Here is a 16,918-nt window from a genome sequence, read left to right on the forward strand (position 1 = left end):
CTCACTAGGCACATCCATTGGCATATCTTGGGATCAGTGAGCAGCTCCAAGTATGGCAAAATGAATAACTAATCACTGAGGTTCCAGGATGAGCTTCAACAAAGGCATCAAAGGATGGTGTGGGCCCTTCATCACTGCAACAGAATCCCAATTCAGCCTTAAGGAGGCCCTAGAAAGAGCCTTCCAGGGGTTTCAGGACCCTGGGAGCTTCCAGCAGGATGCAGAGGGGTTCTGGGGAGGTTACCCCCCTCATCAACGTGAACACATGGTCCATTTGTTGTTGGACGTGGAGGGCAAACTCCCCAACAACCTGATCTACTAAGCCCCCTATGCGAAGGGGCTCCAGGTTCATCAGCATAACGCGATTTCTGATTACATTACTGTTTTACTTACCAGATACATGAACACCTCCCTGAGATGATGGAGTGTCATCCCGGCCTGAATAAGGCGGAATTGGTGAGGCCCGAAGAAGAAGATATGGGCTTCAACTGGGCCGTATATTTCGCAGCCGTCGAGTGCCACTGACGGCAACAACTCGGCTCCTTGCAGGAGGTCTCCGAGCCTTTCTTCCAACGTTGCCGTTGACCACGGCAATGGTACGGATGTCCTGCCGTGACGAGTGGTCCATGCACCCAATGGTGTGGGGGGTTGTGGATGGATGCCGCCCAGCGATCCCTTGTAATGGGCGTGGGCTCAGGCCGCATTTTTGACCTCTTCTCATGCAAGACGATGAGGATATGAAACGTGCGGGGCGCAGCACCCCTGCCATATTGTGAGGCAAACTTACAAAAGGTGTCAATTTGAGTTGCAACAATACGGACAAGAAACGTACTCACCTTGCGAGTTGCGGATGGCACCGATTGAGACACCAAAGTCTCAATGGTTCCTAATGAAACCCGTTCAAAGCCCAGTCGGGCATCGACACTAACATCGGGCTGGATCCCCTGGAGCAGCCGCTCCTGGTTTGTGTAAACCATGTCGAGCTGATCGAACAACCGACCCATACAGCCAATCATGTTGGATATCCATTCATGGACAGCGCTGGTCATCCCGGCGTGCAGATCGCTGGTTGCCATTGAACTGATCTGGGTTGCGATGAAGGCTTGGACTTGGGGTTGGGGGCACACATAGCGCCCATATGAACCGCTTCCGCGTGTCCGTACGTACATACCCTTGCTTCTGTTGCTTCCGTTCATCTCCGGCTTTGCGTGTTGTGCACTAGAACATATTCATTGCGTATTTGTTGCGTACATGGAAGGTAAACTATGTCATTCACGCAAACAGGCTGTACCGCCAATGGCCATCCCCTCGAAGGCCCATCAAGCGCGTCTTAACGCTTGCGCAGCCTAAGCCCGCCGCCAGAGATATGCTGTCCTGAGTACAACCAACACCGAATTCTCGATACCTACGAACAAGTGAGCTACAAGGGTGTAACGACTCAATTTCACACCGTGGAATGCGTTGTACCCAATCTCTATTCGTTAGAGAAGTTTACGATAGTGCATCCAAGTAGGCAGTGATAATGAGTAGTCTAGAGTATAGTAAGCGTGCTGGCGCGCCATACGAGGCATGAGACAAACAGAACCAAACATGTGAGATAAGATAGTCCATATCGGGCAGGTCTTTCTAACCCCCCATTTAGGCCCGTTACACTCTCCCACACTGGACACGTCCATGGGTCCCAATGAAAGACAGTGCAGAGATCATACTGTGCGCTGGACAGACAACTACAACACGGAGATGTTCGAAAGACTTCATATTGACCTCGCTAAAGATGCCTGGCGAGCCACGAATCATCGCGATGAGTTTCCGCAGATGATGCGTTGGGTTACGCGTCAGGAGAAGATGATGTTGTACAAGGTGTTCCAGAAGGAACATCAGGTTGAGGAGGAGCTGGAGGAGGAGGAGGATGCGGAGGTTGACACGGCGGATGCAGACTCGGAGGAGGCAAGCACGGAGAACCCATGTCCGGGTGGAATTTTGCCCGCTGCGGATGCAGGTACCTCTGTCAAGATAGCAAAATACGCACCCAGCCCTCACCAGCATGTCGGTCAAATTCAGGACAAACACGGTGCTCCTGGATTCACCGCTGCGTTGGTCCAGTTTATCAACAACATCCAGCCTCCGGAACTACGTCTCGGTTGAGCGGATCTGGCGCAAACGTTCCTCCCTTTTGAAAGGGTCGACATTTACCACCAATTCAAATTCAAACCAATCGAGCTTTCAGATGGAAGAGAAGAGCTGGACGCCGTAAAGGCAATCCCAGCACATCCCACAAAGCATCAGAAGGCTCGTTTTGACACAGTTATTGTTCTTGACAAGGGTGACGCAGAGTCCACCGGTGTGATAGGTAAGTAATGGATTTTTATTCGATTGGACGAGCCATTAAACCTACGGCATAGGTACCAGGGCTGCAAGGGTCAAGATTATTTTTGCCCTCCCAAAGACTCTGTCCGAGCGATTTAGGGGCCAAACTGCCCCGTCGTGGTGGCCCAGCGGTCCTCTCGCGTACGTCGAGTGGTACTCGTGTTTTGCATCAAGCCCCGATCCTACACATTTGATGTATACCGTCAGTAAACCCCCTTTGACGTCGAAGGGACTTCCGCAAGGAAAAATCATACCGTTAACTCAAATACGTCAATCATGCCAACTTGCGCCGTGCTTCCCAGATGGACCATCGGGCACTGTACCGGATGACTGGTCCTCCAATACGGTGTTAGAGACAGCCAATCAATTCCATGTAAATAATTGGACTGGCTTATATGCATACCAAACACTTTGGTAGAGTACTGTATATCTTCATGTTTGCGCGCTCCGCCCAAATTGTAGGTTCCGGACCAACTCGGTGCTTGGGGTGGGAGAGTGGACAAACACATCCAAACAGCTCCTAGCAGCCTGTATCCGCATCCCTCAACTCTCCACGCGTCCCTCAACCCTCCACAACACACCTCTGCTCTCCGCTGCTGCCTCAATGTCTGCCGTAGACAAGCGTCTCATCGATATCTTGGTGGTGGTCAGCTCAGCCCGCTACGAGGACATTGCGAAGCTGTCCGGGATATACAAGCTGTGGGGCAAGCTCCGCCATGTCACTGTCGTTTGCTTCGAGCGCGGCCGTTATGGACAGATCTTTGAATATGTGAGTTGCTCCCTCCGTCAAGGATTGTTTGATCGCTCAGATCGTGTGAAGTGCCTAGCTTATGATTTGACTGGCTGCCCGGTGCAGCGCAGTCGAATCCAACCCTCAATAGAGACCCTCGGGGAGGCACGTGCGCAGGCGGCGAGGCTCAGCAACCCACCAGCGAAGTTTGGCGGGTGGATCTGCATGTCCACCGTGCCAGCCTTCTACAAGAGCCTGCTGCTGTCTCTGCAATCCCTCCTCAATAGGTCCCTGGAGGATAGCCCGGCTGCACAAGGATGCACCGCGATTGTAGAAGGCTTGGTGTACATACAGGTGAGTACTGTATCACTTTTGATGCTCATCTGGGTCGTGTTCTGGCCCTAGGACGGCTACGGCCCCGTGTCGATCCCCCTCCTGGGGGAGATTGATCCCAATGGCAAGGCCATCGTCATCAACGGCCACGGGGCAGAGCAGCCGCTCCTCCACCAGGCCATGCGCACACTGAACAGGTACATTGGAGCCGTTGGGTACGCTCCATCACCCGAAAATCCTCACTTTACCCTCGACATCTACGATCCTACGGCTGAAACCTTCGTACCGCACTCTCTCTCCCCCGTGTTCCCTCTCCGCCTCGCGCTGCCTCTGCAGTCCGTGCCGGTCATCAAGCGGTCCATGGTGACCCTAACATCCTTCGCGCATGCATACGCCACTGGTCAGAGAGCTTTCGCGGCGCCCATGTGTTCAATGAAATTCGACTTCATTGACACATCCTGGACTTGGCCAGTGGGGTCGCGCGCCCAATGCCAAATCATGCGAGCAAGCTGGAGGGTCAGAAACCTCGGGGTGCCCCTTGGTACGTGCGCCGTCCGACCGCTTCTTGATGAGCTGGGAGCGATCGTTGTACCTGCGGTGCCGGAGGACCTTTGAGTGTTGGGTCGCGGGCGCAAGGAGCAGGATGTTGATAGCGATATGGACTCGGATGCGGTGGGCGTGGACACTGACACCGATGGTGATGACGAGGCTGAGGCCAACTTGGACTTTTAGCACCAGAACCTTCAAATGTATAATACGTTGTAATGTTCAAGTTGTATCTAGCTCCCAAATGCACTCTCTAGCTTGCCTTATTATATGCAACAATAACATGTAGTAGGTAGTAAGTACCCAACGCGCGTGTCATGGACAATGATGAACTGCCAGTGACTTGCTCATGACCATCCAAGTGTGCATTCACGGTACTATACCCGACGAGTCGGAGATTTCCAAATGCAGCATCATGCACCATGCATGTGTGCCTACTAGCAGAGGGACATACGCACCTCTCTTGTTCAGTCCATGCAACATTGTCTTCACCACGCGGTGCGGTGTACTTGATGTTGTCCTGGTGGCGAGCATTGTAGGAGGTAGATATGACTTGCTGGCAGCCTGGCAAGAGGAGGGGGGGCAAGGAGACAGAGAGGGGCGACAGGATGGGTCTGGACAGTTGGGACATAAGCTCAGTGAGATCTGTCAGCTGGGTTAGCGGCGACAACCCAGCCATGTCATCTGGCAGGGTTATGTTGTAGCAACTGGCCCAGGTCTCCTTGCAGCGGGGCACCAGACGAAACCCACTAAATTGAGACTCGTCAGCTTGAACAAGTTCAAGACTGAACAAGCGAACTCACCTTTTTCTGATTTGATCAAACAAATCATCCGAAGCATCAAGATTGCTGCAGAGCTTTCCTACATGGGTGTTGGCTGGTCCTGTTGCAGGTACCACATCTGACAGACGCAGGGTGAGGTTACAAAGCAACAGGGCCACGGCAGGAATGACAGTTTTGATGACTTTGCGCCCCTCTGGAGTGTCTAACGAAACGAACACTGAGCTATACCTACACAGAACACAATTGCTACTTACCTTGAGGGTGGCACATGAGATTGGCCAGGTCTTCAGCAATGTGGCCATCACGACTTCCAATCTTAACTCTGAGTTCTTTATGGGCCACTAAGACCAGAGCACCAACAGAACCTGTATAAATGATGAGCAATATGTACATAAAAGTCATTGAAAGCTCAAAGAGACTTATCACCAGCTGCAAGTCTCATGAACTTTGTCCTGGCAGTATTCCAATCTTGAAACGTCCATGGTGCGGGTGGCTTCCGCTGGTAGCCCGCATACGTAGAGCGGTATATGGCAGCCACAGTTAGTTTTTTGTCTGCATCTGCAGGGTGTGCTGCAATCATACTAGAAGGCATAAGATCAACCTAAGGGTCAACAAGAACCCACACATGACTTACTCTGAAATTCTGCAGGCTAAACGTATCTGATTGATCATCGCCCAAAAACTCGCTACCGTGCTGAGATTCAAGCTTGTCTGGCATCGGTTGGAGAGGTCAAGGAGCGGCTTGTTGTCACGTAGCTGGGCCCCTTGTAGACGAACATGGCTGGCCTCAATCTCAAGGGCAATATCCAGGAGATGTGAGTGATTAACGTCAGCCGCCAGCAATGACATCATGTTGCGAACGTCTGCACCCCTTGCCTGTGTTGGTTCCTCTAGGATATCCCATCCCTGAGCAGCCGTATACAGTACGCCGCCGTTGCAGGGGGCGCCGGCAGAGCACCATCCTTGGATTCAGAATCAGAAGCGCCATTGGTTAAACATCTTCAGAGTAGCCATCTGATTTGTTAGATCTGGATGGTGGAAAGGCTTATTGAAATGCTGCAGCAAACTGGCTCTGAGATTTTTGAGGATGTGGTTGTCCTCAAACTGTGTTTGTATGATCAGCCCCATAGCCACCAAGATATATCTGTGACTCGCATTTTCCTCCAGATGTTTTGCTATCTTTGTGAGTTCAATGCTTTGGTTGTGTTTTATGATGGTGGAAAGCCACAGTTTCAGCCTTAGATGTGTCACTCTAACATGTGCAAGCAGGAATCAAAGTTTGTCTGAAGAACATGCACTGCTGGCAAGTAAAGCTACTTCCTTGACAAAGGGCACACCCAGTGTTGGTGAAGCTGCTGAAAACTCAGTTCAGATGAGACACACTGTATGATGGCCCCTGAGGTACAAAGGTATTGTTCTTATGACTGGTGGGGGTGAAACACTTCCAGTGGAGCCTGATATGGAAGGAGTCCACGTGACTTTTTGATGCCCAGATACACACCTTCCAGTGGCGCCCAATGTGGCAACTGGTGGCTTTCATCATGTGATTTGCTTGCTGGCTGGCTGCAGTGGCTGGCACTCACACTCTGTTGGCTGTCTATAGAGTCAATCAGTAACTAAGCATGGTAGATATAATATACCCATCTCATAGCCCTTCATTCAAAGAGTATACAGTAATATTACTGAGCACCTGCAGCAGCCGGTTTGGCCAGAAAATGCACAACAAAAAAATTCACATGTGCCTCTGCAGAAGTCAAAGTGCTTGTTGATGCTCAAGATACCTACTGCATGGTCAGAACAGTGTGCTCATGAAGTCAAATGGCTACATACATTACAGTGGCTTCTCTAACTGGGCAAAGACGAGCAATAATGGGCAATTTGACCACTAGTGTGCTTGTGTATCATGTCTTTTACTGACCTGTGCTTTTGATGATGACCACCTGTAGCTGTCTAGTGTTCCATTATATCATCAGAATTTTACCCATCCTTATAAGCTTTGTGGTGCATCAGCTGTGGTTTCCTTATTGGGCAGGTGGCCTACTCCACATAGCAATGTGCAAGGGAAGCACACATACAGACCTCATCTGGGGGCCCTCTAGCTAAACACTACATGTATGACACATGCTTGCATGCTGCAGGAGTGTCTGAGCTGCACAGACAGCTTACATAACACCAGGCTGATGATACAACAGCAACCACTGTGAATGTATTGAAGGGGACATGAACTAGAGTTTTCCTGCTTTTTTTTTGGAGGGCTCTTGCGATCCATGGCATCTGACAATTGGTCAGACCCATGAGACCAGCCAGTGAGCGGGTGCCCCCGATTGTGCAATCCAGGGAAGAAAATGCCTTTACGCACAGCCATAACTTGCCAGTGTGGGGCTCCATCATCCTATGCCATGAGCGTCGCTTACGAAGGGTGCTATACCCACTAAAACCCTATTCACGCCTGTCCAATCGTCGGGGAGGGCATGTTCATCAGCTAAGGTGCCTCTCCATGTTCCAAGGACCGTGTCCTTCTTCAGAGCAAGCCTACAATATCTGTGGTGCGTCATTGCCACTTCTAAGTAGAGGTGTCTGTTCATCATCATCAACCATCATGCATAGATTTCTTTTGTTGTGTGGGCCCAATTCTGGTCAGGTGCGTGTCCTATTGTTCGTTCGCATCGTAGGCACCAGATCATGATTATATAGGCCGATTCTGATACTAGGATTCTCCAGAACCTCTCGGCTAGGGGTCGTCTCTTCATCTTTGGGTGTACCACTGCTGTAGTCCAACCGCTAGGATCTCTTCGTAGCACGGGCGGGTCCAATCCGCCTGCTTCCTGCTCCAAATGCTTCCCACTAAGTCCCATACTACGTCCCGTCCAGGTGCTTGGCATTCAATCATAATATGTTTCATTGTCTCAGGTTCTCCACAGTATGTGCAGTTAACTCGGTCTTTGTATCCTGGTATGTTCTTCCAGAATACTCCACATCTATGTGCATTGGGCACACACTTCCACAGGAAGTCAGCTACGTTCTTCCGGAGGTCCTTAGACTTGAGGCTGATCCATATTTCTTGTTCAGATGTCTCATGTCCGTCTTGCCTTTGTAGGACCTCAAGAATCACATCTAGGTTCTGTTGTGTGGCTTTCCTTTGAGTTGTCTTCTTGCTCCTGATGATTCTATATGCTAATCGTTGGGATATATTCTGTACCTTCACGCCTGAGAGGTTGAAGCTTGGATTGGTTAACGGTGTCACCATGTGAAGTGTTCCTATCCTTGTCAGTTGTCTTGCAACCAATCTGCCTCTTTCCATTAGGTCCCACTCTATTTTGCTGTTGGCCTTCTGGAATGTTGTTATAGTGCAACATTGCCTCAGTACGTTAGTGATTGCTTTCCAGGTTTCTCTATTGTTAATACCTTTCCAGTCTACATCTTCCCATCTTTCAAGCTCATTACATAGGACTATGCTTAGTGAGTCGGACTCGCATATGAAATGTAGGGGTACGTCCTTTGGTACCAGTTGTATGGCATGTATGGCCGCCGCCAGCTCTCCACTTGTGTATGTATCATCTACTAGGTGTGGTTCAAGTTCAGTCAGGTGGTTATATACATTGATATATCTCACTATGAGCAGGCCTTTCCCTTCTGGCCACAGTCCGGATGCGTGTTCTTCTGACTTGGGTTTTGGGTTTACAAGTATGTACGCCTTACATCTTTCTTCCCTGATTGAGATACCTTTATGTAGCTGGATTGCTGGTGGGTTCATTATGTTCTCTTCATCAATAAAGACTCTTAGTGCTTCTTTTATGCCGCCTTGCTCAGTCACGGACGGGTTGAAGGTCACAGCTCCTTTTGTCTCCTTAGCTTCCACGTTAGCCTCCTTGCGTCTCCTCGTGAGTGTTAAGTTATCATCCGGTGATCTTGCTGTTGGATTCCATTTATCGTCTATGTTTAGTAGTAGCCGTCTGGCTGCTTCTCTGCATTTCAGCGGGTCCGTACAGCCTCTGCGCCGGTCCTCATTGCATATGTTGCATGTACAGTTTTTAATTCCCCCATCATGGTTCGCTTCTATTGGTGCCTCGTGTCTTGAAGCTTGTACAAGATCAGTCACTGTGGCAACTCGGTGGTTAAGGCATAAGCATTTACTCAATTTTGTGTTATCCAGCTGACACAGCTGTTTCTTCACGCTTATATGGTACCATACAGGGAGTTGTCCTTTCAGGCCTTTGTCTAATTTGATTGCCGCAAAGCTGGCATTGTATCTCTTTGCCGTTGTAAGCATGTTCTTAATGTATCGGGGTAGCGGTGAGCTTGCATCCATCCCAGGCTTCCAGTTCTGGATGAACATGTTGTGTTGTGTTCTTTATAGCTCCCGCTGCTTTGCTTACATGCTTGGCAATGATGGTATCCGTTATGTAGGCCCACAAAGGACATTCATTGTCGAGCTGAAGGTACCTTTTCAGCCACATCAATTTGATTGCATCATTCCTGGAGCCAAGATCAAGTATGTCTTGTCCTCCCTTAGTCTTCATCTGTTGGAGTGTTTCTAGGCTGATAGTTGGGACTTTACCTTTGCCCCATATGAAGTTTCTCATCATCCTTGTCATTGATGTCTTTGCGGATTATGGCATCCCTTGAACAGTTGTCAGGTATTGGGTCATACCACCAGGCCCCATTTGGATGATATGGTGTTTCCCAGTCATCGATGGATTGCAGTAGCTCCATCTGTTTAGGAATGCCTGGACTTTCTCTATTGTCGGGACCCATATTGTGGTGTTATCTGTCCCATTGCCAATCCACGCACCCAGGATTCTCACAGCTTCGCCATCCCTGGCGATGTGTATTACCTCAGGTATTTGTTCATCAGTTATGGAGTCAGGGTTGATCCTTCTGGTTTGCAGTACCATCAATCTATATTATTCCATCCCGACCGGGATCACTTTTGTTTTCTTGGTGTTGAAGCGTGCACCTGAGGCTGTGCACCATCTGTTTAGTATGAGCCATAGGTCTGTCCAGCCATTGTCTTGACACAGGAACACTGATGTATCATCAGCGAACAGGGTGGTGATTAACCGTTCAGCAAAGCCAGGTATCTTGAATCCTTTTAGATCGGACTGACGGAGGGCGCCAGCAAGAGGTTCTATTGCAAGATCAAACAGTAGACGTGCTAGGGGGTTCCCTTGTCAGACTCCCCGTGTTACACGGAAGGGTGAGCTGGACTCCCCGCTGATAATCACTACTGTTGTCGCGTGTTTGTACAGGTTCTTGATCTTATCTATGAAGTTGGAAGGTAAGCCCGCCTTGGCTAGTACTATCCACAAGTAGTCATGCCTGACTCTGTCATATGCTTTTTCTTGATCCAAGGCGATTATGACCCCGTTTTCCTCCCTAGCTTCAGCATAGTCGACCATTGTACGGCAGGTTTGTGTCTGGTCCATAATCCTCCTTCCAGGAATGAAGCCCGGTTGGTTGGGGTGTATTATTTGCTTAACAACAGATGCAAGGCGCAATGTCAGGATTCTTGTATAGAGCTTGTAGTTTGGAGTTCAGGATGGTGATGGGTCTATAGTTACTGATATCTCGTCTGTCTTGTTTTTTATAGATTGGGCACATCCAGCCATCAGCAAAGCCTGAGCGCAGATATCAACGATGCCATGTGTCTATGTCTCTGAACACTAGTAGTAGGAGGTCGATGCTGTCAAAGGTGTCGTCATCCCTTTCTGATGGGTTGTCCACGTTGCTCAACGACTTCCAGAGCTCATACGGTATGCCATCTAGACCACTTGCTTTCCCCGGCTGCACTTTCTTAAGGGCATCCTTTATATCGTCTCTGTTAGCCGTCGCTCTCAGTGCATCTGCCTCGTGGTCTTGAAGCCTACTGTCAAGTTTATTGGCAGCATCTTGCATCTGGGCTGTTCTGCCTGCTTCATTCTCTGATAGTCCATCTTGTTGTAGCCTATCATGGCAGTCCTTTGCAAGTTCTGCCATTTTATCCAATCTATTAACTGTCGTCAGGGTTCCTGGCATTGGCAGCAAGTATATAACGTCTCTCGGTTTCTTTTCCTTGTTCACGCTGGACCAGTACTTGCTGATTGATTCTGCATTCAGGGCATACCTCGCCAAGGTTGCCTCACGTATGTGCTTGTGTCTCTTCCTCTGTAACTGGACAATTCTGTCAAGGAGCACCTCAGCCTCAGTGAGAAGCTTCGGATCTTCCATATACGACAGTGAGTTTTGTATCCTGTGCATCTCCTTTGTCAGCCTGTCTATTGCAGCGTCTAATTTGGGGGCTTTCCTCTTCATCATGTCGCGGGCCAGCAATACAATGCTGTCCTTGAACTCTTTGTATATAAGCTGTGGGTTGTTGTTCTCACAGCGGGGTCCGCTTCCAATGCAGTGCTTGATTTTACAGATTGTCAGTTTGCCTATCCTATTCACCTCGCACCGGAGGTTGTTGTCATTTATCATGTGAAGTGGGATCGACCATCTTCCTTCCCCAACGTTTGGGGCTTGGGCTGTACTTATCCTGGCTAGGACAAGTTTATGGTCCGTCGGGACAGCTGTTGGTTCAATCAGCCATAGTTGCGAGGATTTCAGAATGTCTTCCATCACATATATTCGGTCAATTCGCGACTTTGAGTTCAAGGCACACTGCAGGTACATGTAGTCGCGCCGGCTTGGCTCTGATGTCCTCCAGCCATCTCTAAGCTGTAGGTCCATTAGGAGCGTACGTAGAGCTGTCGATGCTCCTGCGCTGTCTTTGCGTGGTGGCAGACGGTCGATCGTATCCTCAGTAATATTAAAGTCGCCCATGATCACGTCTGGTTTGTGCTGGCGATGTGTAGCATAGTAGTCTACGAGGCTTGTCCAGAACTCCTTGTTCTTTGTAGGCTTGTTTGGGGCGTATATGTTAAGGATGGTTATGTCCTGATCTTGTGCCATTGGGTCGTTATGGACTGAGCTCTTCCAGGGATGATATTCTTCGTCGTCACCTGTGATACGTCTACAAGCTCTCTGTTCAGTATGAATGCAGTTCCTTGCGTCCCATCACTATCTGAGTTCCCTATGAATATGCACATATGGCGGCCATATATGGTATGAATGACATCGACCGCTTCATTGTCGAGGCGGGATTCCTGTATCACAACTATACCTATCTTTTCTTCTCGTAACAACTGGTTCACCGCATTCCACTTGTTGTTCAGGTTTCCAGATAGTCTGCCTTGTCCGTTCATATTCAAGGATGCAATGGTCATGGTAGCCTTTGTTTTCCGGCCCTTCTTGCTGGCCGCTTGTGGGTGGTTGTGTACGGTGTTTGGTCTGCTGCTGGGGGTGTGCTCACTACCCTCCGCACCCAGCACGCTTTGTGTGCCACGGGGGGTGGCCCTGCCGTCCGTCCCTTTGGGAGGGTCATTGGCATTTCCACGGGCAGGGGGGGTATCCACGCCTATCCTCCCATTGGGCTGTTGTCCGTTTGCCATAGAATCATCCGTAGTTATGTTGTGTGTATTGTTTGGCGCCGTTGCTATTCAGTCCTACTGCTACAACGATCCACGGTAGGCGGGGGCTGCTCCTGAGCCCCGCAGGTGACATGCTAACTTCCACATTTGTGTTGTAGAAGTGTTGCTTGAGCCTCTCGGCGGGGCAAGTCTAAGAGTGCCCCGGTCGTGTTTGTGAGTGTCGAAGTCAATGTGTGATGGCTTTCCTGTCCCGCAAGCGGTCAGTAGATGTGGGCTTGTCGCTAGTTGCATCGGCTTTGACGGTATTTTAGTGCATTCCAGAGTCATGTGTTGGGCATCGTCGGATGAGTGCGTCATATAGGATAGCATTTGAGTACAGTGTAAGGCATTCAGGTGGCATGCTCAACGATGTACGACTAAGTGGTGTTATAGGCATGGGTGGGCGTATGGGAAGACAGGTAGCTGCACTGCTCTAGGTAGCCTTCCTCATATGTCTCAGACTAGTCATCGTGCTAGCCTAGTATCCACGTGTCTTACCACCTCTGCCACCGCAGCTGCGACCATTGCCATGACCTCTTCCTCCCTGGTGTTCTCCACGTCCAGAGGACAACGGCTGGGCTGTCGGCTGCTTCTGCAACTGCATCTTCTGGGGGAGGAAGAACCCTTTGACAGGGCAGCGTCCTATTGGGTGGCCGATTGAGTGACAGAAGCCGCAGAAGACCCGAGTCTTGAACGCAACGCGGTGTCCTGCAGTGAGTGAGCCGAAGCCATGGGCCTGTATTGCGTTTCTAAAGAGGACCCAGTCTTGCCAGTCAGCAGTAGGGGAGGTGATGTGAATGAATGCAACATCCTCAGATGTGTGTGGCGTGATGCGGCAGTTGTGTACTTCAACGTCAACTGAATCTAGGATTGCGCCAAACGCGTCATCCTGCACCGCACGCCGCCTCCCACCTTTGCCGATGTCACGTAGGAGGATGTTGACCGTGATCTCCTGTAGCTCCGAGCTGAGGAGCTCTTGTCATACAATGGTTACGTACTCCTCCTTCAAGAGTGCTCTGAAGCGGAATACAGATCTGAAGGCCGCACAAAGGGTGGGAAGGTCATTGCGCCAGAGGACGAAGTTAAGGATGTGGTTACCGGCATGGAGCCAGGCCGCGCGTGCCAGCACGAGGCACCACTCTTTAGGTAGATTTTTGATACCGATCCAGAACGGCTCTACGTTGGGCGGGGCGTCCTTGTTGTTGTTGTACTCCTTCTCCTCCAAGGGACTGTGCCCAGGGTTGACACGGATGTCAGTTCGCTCAGAGAGACAGGTGAGGAGGCTGTAGAGGAAGACTGCACGTTCGTTCATGCCTGCATGTTCAGCTCTGAGTTCGCCGAACTGGACAACAATGAAGGGGTTGTCTCTACCCAGGTTGTTCCACACCTTCACTTGCTTTGGGGCAAGCCCTTTCTTCTCCCAGTTGACTCGGTCGCCCTGGGTCTTCTTCAGCAGGCCTTCTGGGGGCACCATGATGTCTGGGTCCGCCAGGATAATGTTGTAGGGGGTGAGCTCGGGGAAGGCGTGTGTTGAACGGGTGGGTTGCCAATGGCAGCCATGGAGTAGCGACCGTGGTTGTGGTGTACAGCCGGTTTACGAGGGGTCACCTTCGGCTTGGTAGAGTCGGATTGCACAGAGATGTTGCTCGCCGGCAGCATCTGTTCGTCACTAGAGATCTGCTGCGCACGGGACGAGTATGGTGTCGGGGATCAGTTGGCAGTGCACTTCTTAAGGAACTTGCCTAGGGTGTGGGGCGGGGCGGCAGGTGTCGACATCCTCGCGCAGTTGCCCCGTTGCTGCTTCGGCGTTCATGGCGGTGTAGCGGCTGATGGGGGCCTCTGCGCAACTGGGGAGTTGCCTGCTAGTGAGCTATGTTAGGACGTGTTGCACTATATGCGTTTTTAAGTGCTTCTGTACCGATCATGGACTCGAGGTCATGCCTCGCAGCGCTACGTTTGTGTCCCTTCGATGGATGTGAGCTTGGTCCAGGCTCGTGGTGTTCAAGGTCGCCGTAGTAGCTGTTCTGGGGTGACTCCCAGCCAGCAGAGGCATTCTGGAGGAAGAGGGTAGGCCGTCCAAAGCTATCGAGGCCCGCGTCCTCCGCAGGGTCAATGTCCATCTCGCTTCCTTCATTGTGGGGTTTGTGGTCGCTCAGGGAGGCCGCTTTAGCAGATGACAGAGGAGACGGGGAGCTGCGTCCAAAGACTAGGGGTGACTTTGACGAGAGCAAGAGGCTCACAGGGGCCTCCTGCTGCTTGCCGGTCACTAGGCCCTCATTGCTGCAGTCAGTACATCTATGCTTCCTAGGTTTGCTTCCCTTCGGCGACGCATCTGGCGTTGCAAGTCCCAAGACCGGGCCTTTCTGCAGCGGGACTGGGGTGACTTCCTTCGCTTTACCCTTACCCTTCTTGGGTTTTGACTTCTTGGATTTGGTTGGTGCAGTGAATGTGGTCCATCCCAGGTTGTCATCTTCACTCAAGGCCGTGGTCCTCTCTGGGCGTTAGGGTGTTAGAGAGAGGTCACGCAGTGCGTATTCCAGGTCAAGCACGTACGCGTGAACGGGGCTTCAGCAGGGCTCCCAATGGTGAGTGGCATTGGGGGAGGCAGGGCAGGTGTGTTGTCTACCATGGCACTGCGTTGCTGTTAGACGCAATCGATCAGGAGTATGGAGTTACGAACGTTTCCTTAGTAGCGCCACCTCTCATGCGTGGAGACGGAGGGCGCGCAGCCATCTGTGTGTACGTGGGAGAAGGGGCCCGCCCTTCTTTGCTGCGGTCGTTGTCGCTGGGCGTGTTTGCAGGGAGGTTATTCAGGCTCTGCTCGATGGGAGCGGAGGCGGTGACGTTGTCAGCAGAGATACGAGGCATAGCAGAATTGGAGTCAGCTGGGTTGGTGCTTTACGGGCAGTAGAGTTTAGCTAGGTGCGGCTGAATACTGCTGGTTGGGTGGGGATTTCCTGTGTCAGGGCAGTCGGTTTTATGGCCTAGTGCGGCCAGTTGCTTCCTGGGTCATCATGAAGGGCAGGTGTCAACTGCGCTGGTCTTGGAAGCTTCCCTGTCATGTGGCATTTGTTGTAGACAGATAGGTTCCTGTTCTCGTCATCCTCTGCTCACAGGAGCGTCAGGCCCTCGTTGTCTGTGTGATTAAAACTCGCCAACTTGGTTGGGCTCAGGCCCTCTTTGAATGGTTGTGGGTCTACTGCGTAGGCGGTGGATTAGGTTCTGTCACAGTCACAGGATGCCTGCCATTTGTTGTCCACGATGCCCGCCGTTTTGCAGGTTCGTCAGCATCATCAGGGTCTTTCGCCTCGCTTCTTCTTGACTTTGGTTGGATGGTTGCTATCGCTGTCCGACATATTATGACAGGCAATTTGATCATACGGCGTACAGGTACAGGGGCGCATCGCGCCCATCCGTCGTCCATTGTCCTGAGTCGTACATCTGGGTCTAGCAGGGAGGGGCGTGCCCTGGATTCTTTGCCGTTGTGGCGTCATGGGCTTGTGTTGACGTTAGGTTGGACTGGCGTTTGAGGTTGACCGCGGGCGGACGTGGCGGGAGTGCGAGGCGGGTGTGCTAGCATTTAGTCTCTTATGGTGCTATTCCATTCCCTTAGTTTGGGATCTATCAGCGTCTTTTCCATTCCCCATAGGGGGTGCACAGCACAGTCAGGAGTTGCCATGTTCTATATGGAACTTTCTCACCATGCCTCTCGTGTTCTGTCAGATGGTCCAGACGTTGTTCACGTTCTAGTTGTTATGGTAGCTTCGCAATTGGTTTGTTAGACCAGGCTCTATTTCCTAGCACATGACTCGGTTCTTATCTGATCATACAGTCGTTCACATGTGTTCCAGCCTCAGCCCTCTGTGATCACCTCCATCTGCTCATCGTCCGGAGTTTGGCGAGGAGCTGTATCTCCTTCCCAGTCATCAATTCGAACTCGTACGGGTTCGTGTCTGGGTTCACAAAGGGAGGGGGGTCCTTGAACATCACATGGGGTTCCGGAGTTGGCGCTAGCGCATGGTATTGGGTCGTGTGGGTGGTCAGGCGTGTTCAGTTCAGCCCGTCTTGGGGGTTGGGTCATATGGCTCGTGAGCCAACCGGTCTGATGTGATCATTCACTTGCCGGAAGTCACAGGCTGTTTGGCACAAGGCTCGGGCCAGGGGATGGCATGCTTGTTCCGTATTTTGGATGTAGTGGAGGAGTTGGAGTATCCCACGTTGGGGCTCACTAGCTAGGGTTGTACAAGGAGGTTTCTAGCCAGTCTAGGGAGCCTCAAATTGTATTGCAGGGCTTCCTAGGTACACGGTTCATGTGTATTGGTTCGTCGACACAGTTGTGTCTCGGGCTAGTACTAGCGACTGTTGTGGAATGGCATTCCAGCCCGCAACCTCCAGTCTGGTATCCACCAGAGGTTGTTTACAGTACAGTTGGTTTTGCCTCCGGAGAGGTTACTTGTCCCCTGGACCACGAAGAGGTCTGCCTGCGACTCGATGACGTCGAGCCCTCCCGGGGGGAGTTTTCCTGCTCTATTGAAGTGTTGCAACTCATTGTCTCTGTTGTTGATAATATTCAGTGATTTTTCTGCATTTCTTCGGGTCCATACAAGGTAGTTTGAGAGGAGTTGTCAGACAGGTTTGCATCACTTGCTAAGTGCCCATCAAGTGCACATGTG

The 16,918-nt window shown here is 51.1% G+C and overlaps 7 protein-coding genes across 7 annotated transcripts; 3 read left to right on the forward strand and 4 right to left on the reverse strand.

Moving 5' to 3' along the window:
- Window positions 1-169: 169 nt before the first annotated feature.
- On the reverse strand, window positions 170-1,016 carry C8Q71DRAFT_725811 (uncharacterized protein; the record flags this gene model as incomplete). The annotated part of the gene is made up of 4 exons (XM_047921719.1): window positions 170-327; window positions 394-438; window positions 527-782; window positions 837-1,016. The coding sequence occupies 4 exons, from the start codon at window positions 1,014-1,016 to the stop codon at window positions 170-172; spliced, it is 639 nt and encodes a 212-aa protein (XP_047775899.1).
- A 658-nt stretch (window positions 1,017-1,674) lies between these two features.
- On the forward strand, window positions 1,675-2,785 carry C8Q71DRAFT_713152 (uncharacterized protein; the record flags this gene model as incomplete). The annotated part of the gene is made up of 3 exons (XM_047920898.1): window positions 1,675-1,966; window positions 2,147-2,350; window positions 2,403-2,785. The coding sequence occupies 3 exons, from the start codon at window positions 1,675-1,677 to the stop codon at window positions 2,783-2,785; spliced, it is 879 nt and encodes a 292-aa protein (XP_047775900.1).
- A 186-nt stretch (window positions 2,786-2,971) lies between these two features.
- Window positions 2,972-4,045, forward strand: C8Q71DRAFT_860423 (uncharacterized protein; the record flags this gene model as incomplete). The annotated part of the gene is made up of 3 exons (XM_047927799.1): window positions 2,972-3,136; window positions 3,188-3,451; window positions 3,503-4,045. 3 exons carry the CDS (start codon window positions 2,972-2,974, stop codon window positions 4,043-4,045), a joined length of 972 nt encoding a protein of 323 aa, XP_047775901.1.
- A 792-nt stretch (window positions 4,046-4,837) lies between these two features.
- C8Q71DRAFT_725813 (uncharacterized protein) lies at window positions 4,838-8,114 on the reverse strand (the record flags this gene model as incomplete). The annotated part of the gene is made up of 15 exons (XM_047921720.1): window positions 4,838-4,876; window positions 4,929-4,960; window positions 5,013-5,123; window positions 5,185-5,339; window positions 5,393-5,720; window positions 6,142-6,212; window positions 6,260-6,284; window positions 6,342-6,355; window positions 6,589-6,607; window positions 6,677-6,698; window positions 6,838-6,857; window positions 6,925-7,150; window positions 7,173-7,290; window positions 7,521-7,932; window positions 7,958-8,114. 15 exons carry the CDS (start codon window positions 8,112-8,114, stop codon window positions 4,838-4,840), a joined length of 1,749 nt encoding a protein of 582 aa, XP_047775902.1.
- A 332-nt stretch (window positions 8,115-8,446) lies between these two features.
- C8Q71DRAFT_689048 (uncharacterized protein) lies at window positions 8,447-9,028 on the reverse strand (the record flags this gene model as incomplete). The annotated part of the gene is made up of 1 exon (XM_047919840.1): window positions 8,447-9,028. A coding segment is annotated over one exon (582 nt), but the record flags the coding sequence as incomplete, so codon positions are not given.
- Window positions 9,029-12,723: 3,695 nt separating this feature from the next.
- On the reverse strand, window positions 12,724-15,113 carry C8Q71DRAFT_725814 (uncharacterized protein; the record flags this gene model as incomplete). Its single annotated transcript, XM_047921721.1, has 7 exons — window positions 12,724-13,210; window positions 13,244-13,758; window positions 13,782-13,925; window positions 13,984-14,084; window positions 14,164-14,739; window positions 14,799-14,886; window positions 14,922-15,113. The coding sequence occupies 7 exons, from the start codon at window positions 15,111-15,113 to the stop codon at window positions 12,724-12,726; spliced, it is 2,103 nt and encodes a 700-aa protein (XP_047775904.1).
- Window positions 15,114-15,506: 393 nt separating this feature from the next.
- On the forward strand, window positions 15,507-16,481 carry C8Q71DRAFT_725815 (uncharacterized protein; the record flags this gene model as incomplete). Its single annotated transcript, XM_047921722.1, has 5 exons — window positions 15,507-15,524; window positions 15,759-15,838; window positions 15,895-16,018; window positions 16,078-16,333; window positions 16,381-16,481. 5 exons carry the CDS (start codon window positions 15,507-15,509, stop codon window positions 16,479-16,481), a joined length of 579 nt encoding a protein of 192 aa, XP_047775905.1.
- Between the last annotated feature and the right edge of the window lie 437 nt (window positions 16,482-16,918).

Source organism: Rhodofomes roseus (genome assembly GCF_022264815.1).
Source record: "Rhodofomes roseus strain CIRM-BRFM 1785 chromosome Unknown C8Q71scaffold_19, whole genome shotgun sequence".
Classification (NCBI taxonomy): domain Eukaryota; kingdom Fungi; phylum Basidiomycota; class Agaricomycetes; order Polyporales; family Fomitopsidaceae; genus Rhodofomes; species Rhodofomes roseus.